The sequence below is a fragment of the Notothenia coriiceps genome, unplaced genomic scaffold, assembly GCF_000735185.1.
Source record: "Notothenia coriiceps isolate Sejong01 unplaced genomic scaffold, NC01 NC01_scaffold00006140, whole genome shotgun sequence".
Lineage (NCBI taxonomy): Eukaryota > Metazoa > Chordata > Actinopteri > Perciformes > Nototheniidae > Notothenia > Notothenia coriiceps.
This window is the reverse complement of record NW_011338841.1, coordinates 45,291-52,556: the sequence shown is the minus strand read 5'-3', so window position 1 is coordinate 52,556 and position 7,266 is coordinate 45,291. Positions and strand designations below refer to the sequence as shown.

General features: G+C 39.9%; 2 protein-coding genes across 3 annotated transcripts in view; both read left to right on the top strand.

Moving 5' to 3' along the window:
- The first annotated feature begins 969 nt into the window (after positions 1-969).
- On the top strand, positions 970-2,153 carry LOC104943518 (sestrin-2-like). Its single transcript, XM_010768958.1, has 3 exons — positions 970-1,078; positions 1,167-1,311; positions 1,573-2,153. Exons 1-3 carry the CDS (start codon positions 999-1,001, stop codon positions 1,657-1,659), a joined length of 312 nt encoding a protein of 103 aa, XP_010767260.1. The 5' UTR covers positions 970-998; the 3' UTR covers positions 1,660-2,153.
- Positions 2,154-2,871: 718 nt separating this feature from the next.
- Positions 2,872-7,266, top strand: part of yrk (Yes-related kinase) — a 23,035-nt gene continuing 18,640 nt past the window's right edge. The window contains exon 1 of one of the 2 annotated variants that reach the window (XM_010768956.1): positions 2,872-3,132. The gene's annotated coding sequence lies outside the window, so the exon portion shown is untranslated. The remainder of the gene's footprint in view (positions 3,133-7,266) is intronic. The other variant, XM_010768955.1, reaches the window with a different exon arrangement.

Here is a 7,266-nt window from a genome sequence, read left to right as displayed (position 1 = left end):
GGGGGTACAACGGAGCTGATCCAGATTTGCGTCCGATATGACGTAATATCTGAAATGTGGACCCACGGCCCTATCAGAAAGTTGCTATCAGAAACAATGCCCGACTGTTTTGGACGTAATATGGTCGGTGTTTACATTAGCATCGCTAACACTCAGAGCTAACCTGTACTGGAGAGCATGTGTGTGAAGAAGCAGGAAATAAAAAGGAACTCACCTTGTGGTATAACCGGCAAAAGAGAAAGCCTTTGAGCTCCATACTGTTAGAAATAATCCATGATATGGCGTTTCGTCACCGCAGTATTTAGTTTAGACACTAGCTGCCGGGTCCCGCATGAGCTCATCCCCCTCCTTTTTTCTTTTTTATCAATTTTTCTTTTTTTAAAGCTTTAAAGATATGTTTGGTATTTTGAGCAAAACACTTCATAGACATGTTTTTTATATTTTTATATATCTGAGACCTATGCTATTGCCTAAAAATAGCATGATAGGTGACCTTTAAGTGAGTGAAGCCAATGTTAGGTAACTGAAACTCAGATCTGGTGGAGATAATGATGTGGGCCTACATGCTGGTTTACACGAGCAGTAACACAAATGTACTTGTTTGGAAAACCATTGGCTGGTCGCTATATATGTGTTTCCCGAGTAAGGTCCGTTAGATACATATATTGTCTGTACATTTGTAATTTTTCAGTTGGTGGAAATATATATATACTGGGCAATTTTACCTCTGCAAATGAACAGTTAGGAGGAAAACATGATTCTTTAATTGATCTTATCATACATGGATATGCACCCTTTAACATAGGGGTTTTCTATTGAGAGGTCACAACCCAAAATAAAATTATTAAAATGTGTGTTCTGTCAACCAACTGGTAGAAATGTTATACTTGGCATCTTGTTCTGTCGGTAGAATACTATATACTTTGTCACATTATTTGAGCATATTATAAGTTTAAACAATGTTTTCACAGGTTGTGAGCAACTTGACCTACAACAGTATGGCCATGCATGAAGATGTGGACACTCACACTCTGAGGAAAGCTCTGTGGAACTACATCCACTGTCTGTACGGGATACGGTAAGTACCACACACTGTTGGAAATATAGAAGGTTAAATTGTTTTATGTTTCTGCTAAATCTGACTTTTTATCACTGTACCTGTGCAGCTACGACGATTACGACTACGGCAGCGTTAACGTGCTGCTGGAGCGCTCGCTGAAGGTGTTCGTTAAGACCATGGCCTGTCACCCGGAGCAGACCACGGCACGCGTTTATCACGCCTTCTGGAGACACTTCAGACACTCGGAAAAGGTACGCACGAGTTCAAACACTCACCTGACCCGGCCTCTGGAGCCACAATGAATTAATCATTTAACATTTTCACACGCCATCTCTTTTTGGTACCTTCGCGACAAAGAGTGAATCATTTGACATTTCAGCGTGTCCTCTCTTTTTTCTTTCCTTTTTTAATATGTCATTATTGAAGTACGCTTTAAATTACAGACAGGACATTTGAGTGTGTCACCTACTAATGTGACTTGACTTATTCCTTTTCTTTCCTTTTCTTCGCAGGTTCATGCAAACCTAATAGTGATGGAAGCCCGGCTACAGGCAGCCTTACTTTATGTTTTACGAGCCATCACACACTACATGAGATGACACACTCTCTCTCACACATTTTTGCAGATGCTGAGCCAGCTGTGACAAACCACAGCCTAATGCACAACACGCACACGCACACGCACACGCACACACTACAGTGAATGTTTATGCATATCTTAAGTTCCAGTGTTAATGTTTTGATGCTGCTTTGCGACTGGGATATCTGATATTTAAAAATTGTTACTTATTTTGCACTGAAATCTATCAGGTTTTGTTTCTGCCTTTGAGCCTCAAGTGTTGTTGTGAATATCTTGCACATATTTCTGTCAGACAAAGACATATCTACAAGCTACTTGCCAGGTAGGATTAGGTCTGGTATAACCAAATTATCTTCATGATTCTACTGTTTGACATATCTATTCAAGCTAATAATGATCATACAGACTACTCATGCCTCAGTCCTCTCCGTCTGCAGCACACAGAGGCTGAAATCAAAACAGACAAATAACTTGTATTTTTGTGTACAATAAAAAATTACTTTGTTATGAAAATGACTGTCTGGACATAATTTTCTGCCAAGAACAATTCAACAAAGCAAATACTCTATGTCTCTTTGTATTCTGATTTGACAAGCCCTTCACTGTGCGTGTGTTGCATCAGGAGTTGCGTTATCTCACCACAAGATGGAGACAAAGACTCAGAGAAATGTGAAAGGTCACCACAGTTAACTTTGCCAAGTCATTCTTCAAGATAGTTGGTAAAAGTGAGACAGACAATAGATATATCCTTTTTCTTGAGTTGAGGTTCAATGTAATATCCAAAGTCATATCATTGTGAGACATGCTGGTAAAGCACACACAAGGGAATAGTCACTCTTGTACGCGGATATCACACATTTTGTTTAGTCTTCCTGTAGTTCACACTATTGAGTGCTTGTGTCGCCTCTCACCCTGCCTGTCAGTCAAACATCGAGAGAGAAAATACCCAAACTGCATCATCACCAGCTACTGCCGGTTTACAGGGACTACATGCTACAAGTAGCCTACTTCCACAATAACTTTCTGGTTTTTTAGCGTGATTTAATGCAAACTCTTTATCAGAGTAATCTAATTCAACTTCCTTTTCTTTGCGTTTTCTGCAAGGGTACCTGATAACAGTCAACATTATTGTGAAAGGTAGTTTCAGGTTTGATCTTAAACGCTAATGTCCTTATATTTTGAAGGAGAATAAGTATACATAATTGAATAGGTTGTAAATGGGCGTTTCCATAATTTCTCAAAGGAAAAGTAACAGTTAAAGTTATAATTTGTATTTTAAACATCAGTAGGTCTTGTACTGTCCACTACACGCGCTTTCCTCTGGGGTGGACTTCGTCGCGCGCTTGAAGTCCGCTCCCAAAGCCTTCCGGACGAGGCGCGCGCACACTTCTTTTTCACTTGCTCGCGGCTTTTCACCCTGCTAGACACCGGACACCACTAACTCACATCGGGACGACAGGATTCCCCGGAATAAAGACCTTTTTTTCGTCAGGTATGTCTCCTTTAATTATAATGTCTGAAATGGTAATATATACATGTCAGTCTAACAGTCGTATAATTAGAAAACCTTTGCTTTGATGTCTTAATGCTTTACCAGCAAATAGTGGGAATTCCACAAATCTTGGTACATAGTTCTGTAGTTTTCCATAATAACCTGTCAAATGGATTTTAGTTTTTTTAATTGGAACAGTTATCTTCTGTATGAGTGGAGGAAGTTGGTTCACACCTCAGTGAAAGAGACTAAATGTAACTAAGGTGGGTATAACTACAGAACTTGCATAGATTGATTATTTTCAGCAGACCACCACCCAAGGCACTCTCTAATCTTTTTCTTTTTTAGACAGAAATCTGCTGACAATTTACAGTGTTTTTAAAAATTGTGTAACATGTCAACTGTGAGATAAAAGGAAGTTTGGGTATTTTGCTTGTGAAAAGTTAATGCAGTGCGCCAACCAGTAGGCTACTTCCACTCTTCATACTGGACGGATACCACACAGGGGGATATTTAGAAATCAAACAGCCAACATGGCAATATTGAAAGAGTGGAACTTACCCAAGTTAAGTCAATGTCAGTGCTTTTTTTCAAGTGGGATATCACTATTTAAACAAATCTAGGTAACTAGTGATAGGCAAGGATGATCCACTATAAGGTTATAAGTTTATAGAACATTGATGAATTGAAAAGGTCAAAGGGTCAAATATATATCAGGTTGTGGCTGACAGCATCATCCAGATCAACTGGGTGGTTTTTGTTTGTAATTGTACTGAAGGCTGTCTATCTCAGACTTTGTTGAATTTGCTCTCGTGGCAGAATATTCCTTTAGTGAATACCGGAAGCCACCTTGAGGAAAAGGCAAGGCTGCTTGTTTCCTGAACATGTCCCTCTATCTGAGGTGTTTCCGTGGCATTAGAGCAGTCAGGTTGTTAGTTTCTTCTTCACCATGGCCTGCAGGGAGGTTTGTATACCCACTTCACCTTCCTCAAAGTCATCAACATCAATCTTTGTTTCACTACTGATTTCATGGCGGCTTGTGTGTGTGAAGCATTTGTCGTGGAATTTTGACGGTCGTATTGGGAAAAACGCGATTAGGCGGTCCAAGGCTGGACTTCATCACTTCCTGTTTCTTTACGAGGTCAGTTCCTGTCTTTAGCCTCAAGGCCAGGAAGGAAGGGGGCGTGGAGTTGTTTTTAGTTAGGGGGGTTAACATCGTCACACAGATTTCCCACCAAGCAGCTGAGGTCAGTAATTGTGCTAGATGAGTTTTCTGATAGACAGGGTTGGATAGAGGCTGGATCTGTCATTTCAGACGGACTTTCCCATCAGCAACTGTTGCAACCTGAGGAAGGCTCTTCTTCCTTTTGCACCCATATAAGCAAGCCCAATGTTATAATGCTTAGAAAAAAAGACGCAATAACTTTATTCATTTAGGCATTCCAACAAGCCACCTCTGTATCTGGAGGATATGGTGACTTCATGTGGAAACAGGATGTCCCAATGGCTGGGACACCTTTCTTTTCCATTGCCCCCCCCCCCCGTCCAGTTTTTGTCCCGTTCCTTTCTTAATGTGTGTGTGTGTGTGTGTATATATTCTATGTGTGTTGCGTTTGGTGACAGCTTGCTTCCCATTGTCCTATCATTCCTGCTCCACTCACCCTCTGCATCCTGTGAGGCTTCCTGCTAGTGAGGCAGAGAGTAGAAAAAAGAAAGGTAAGAGAAGACATGGTGAAATAAGAAAAGTGAAGGATTGGACAAAGTCTGGCAAGAACTTGTGTAAAAGTACCTTAAACTCAACAGATTTAAACAATCCTGTCTCTGAATTCAGAGACACACACACACACACACACACACACACACACACACACACACTCTGAATTCCCCGCTGGGAGAAGCTTATCTGCAGTCCACTGTGCAGGAAAGGGTGTGTCATTTGGATTTGGGTGTTTGCGAGTGTAACGATGGAGGGTGATGTTATTGTGATTTTTATACGAGTGCAAATATATATGCATGTTAATGATTTAGAGGTGATTTGCTTCCTTATATTGTTGTGGAGTACAACAATTGCAATTTCAAACATGTATTTGCTGCTTTTCAGATTATTCTTCGCATCATAATGGCCCTATTATATAAACACTTAAAGCAGCCATTTCACATTCTGATTTTAAGTACACTTTGCTGATAATACTTCTAAAGTGAAACCCTTTTGAACATAGGATTTTTGTGGTGGAGAGCCATTTTACTACTTTTTGAAAAAGCATTAAGGGGAGATATTCCAAATACAAAACACAGCTGTGCATATTGTTTCAGGTTGAGAGATTTCTGACTCCAACCCAATACATAAAAGGTACATTTACTTTGAAGTACTCACAGCATTGCGATACTGTTAAAAATTCCACAGTGACAACTAAAAAAACCCTGATCTTACCAAAGACAGTTTTCTTACGGTCAACCTTTTTGAGCAAAAGGGAAGTTTGTGAATTATTTTTGAATGATATATCCAAACCAAGTAAAATCTTTTCTAACTATTTGTTCATCTAGGTGTCGTTAGATACCTAGATGAACAGGTTTCTAACGACACCTCAAAAAGTGTCAATGACATGGCAAATATGCCTATTAATTAAGATTAAGTAAACCTGATGCTGTGAAAAGGCGTGTTGCTGCATATCACAATGTAAAACCGCACTTCTCCCCACCAGAGGAAACTGCTTCTGTTTTCTCATGATGTATTCTGGCCTGCTGCTATTAAAGGGTTAGCAACCAGTCAGTGATGTGAAACAGTGTTTTGCAACTTCAGACTAATTGAATACTGGTATCTCTCTTAAATGAGTATGATTGAAAAGTGTTTGTTTTTGGGGTGTACATTCGGCAAGATGCAAGCATTAATGGCCGTTGTATCATTAATAAATAATGATAGTGCTATTTGTATTGTTTTCTAGTTTGAAGAGGTAGCAAATGGCTCAACAATATGTGTGCATTTCTGAGGAACAGTGATCAGTTTGTTCATTGTATTTATTTCCCTTATTTATGTATGTATGCACGGATATCGCCTGCTCTCATAACTTACATTTAAAATTACATAGGTTTGTCTTGCAAACTGTGTATAAAGGTTGTTGGTTGGTTTCAATCTGCAAAGAGGAACTCGCACTGTTCTTAAATTACTTTAGTGTCATCTCAGTATACGCACTAATTGATCATGCAACCCCAAAGTACCACACACACACACACACACACACTGCTGTTGCAACTTGAAGTTTGTGGCTGATTCAAAGGGAAACCCAGATCATTATCATAGACTTGTTGATGTGGAGACTCTCTTATAAACCAGTCAGTGGGTGCACAGTAGCACATGTTCCTGTCCGTGCTTGATTGGTGAAGCCTTCGTCCAGTTGGCCGTGTTCCCGGCTGTGTGTGTGACTTTATGTATAAACACTCGGGTCAACTGAACGATCAGATGCTAGTTCAGCTTCACTCTGCAGAGAGGAAGACAAACATTTGATCAACAGGAACCCAACGGAGAACAATGACTGTACGGCCTTCAGCAAACAGTAATGTGTTTGTGTCGGTTTGTCTGTGTGCGTCTACCAGTGCAAGGAAGGGCACTTGAAATTGTAAAAGGTTCCAGATTGCTAGTTCCCCTCTTTAATTTAAAAGTAATGTTACCTTTTCCCTGGTTCATCAAAGTGACGTAAGGATTCCTTTTGATGACTTTATTTTAAACTGGGCCAAGAAGCTAAAAAGTCCTAAAACAACCTAGAACCAGGCAGTAAAGACATCACAACAGTATTTAAAACAGATTCATTTCCGACTTTTATTAGAAATCCTTCAATATACATCGAAGATTGGACCAGAGAAACACTATGAATGATCTACATACAGAATTTTACCAAAAGATTATATATTCAGACCCCTTCACAGGAACCACCAAAACCCGTGTGTTTGATCATTATCAAATTCATGTTGTAATTGAATTATGTAACTCCATGCAGCTAATCCTTTCTGTGGTCACCAGCTTATTTTAGAGAAGCAGAAGATGAAGAGAAGGCAGAGGTGAGATGAAGATGAAAGGCACTTCTCTCTTTTAAAAACTCATCCAAGTGAAGGAAGTCAGCAGTAGCTTCGGTCCGGGGG

Coding starts and splice junctions, on each gene's coding strand:
- LOC104943518 (XM_010768958.1), top strand. CDS start 999: ATGGCCATGCATGAAGATGTGGACACTCACACTCTGAGGAAAGCTCTG. Junction 1,079..1,166: donor CACTGTCTGTACGGGATACG/GTAAGTACCACA, acceptor GTACCTGTGCAG/CTACGACGATTACGACTACG. Junction 1,312..1,572: donor ACTTCAGACACTCGGAAAAG/GTACGCACGAGT, acceptor TTTTCTTCGCAG/GTTCATGCAAACCTAATAGT.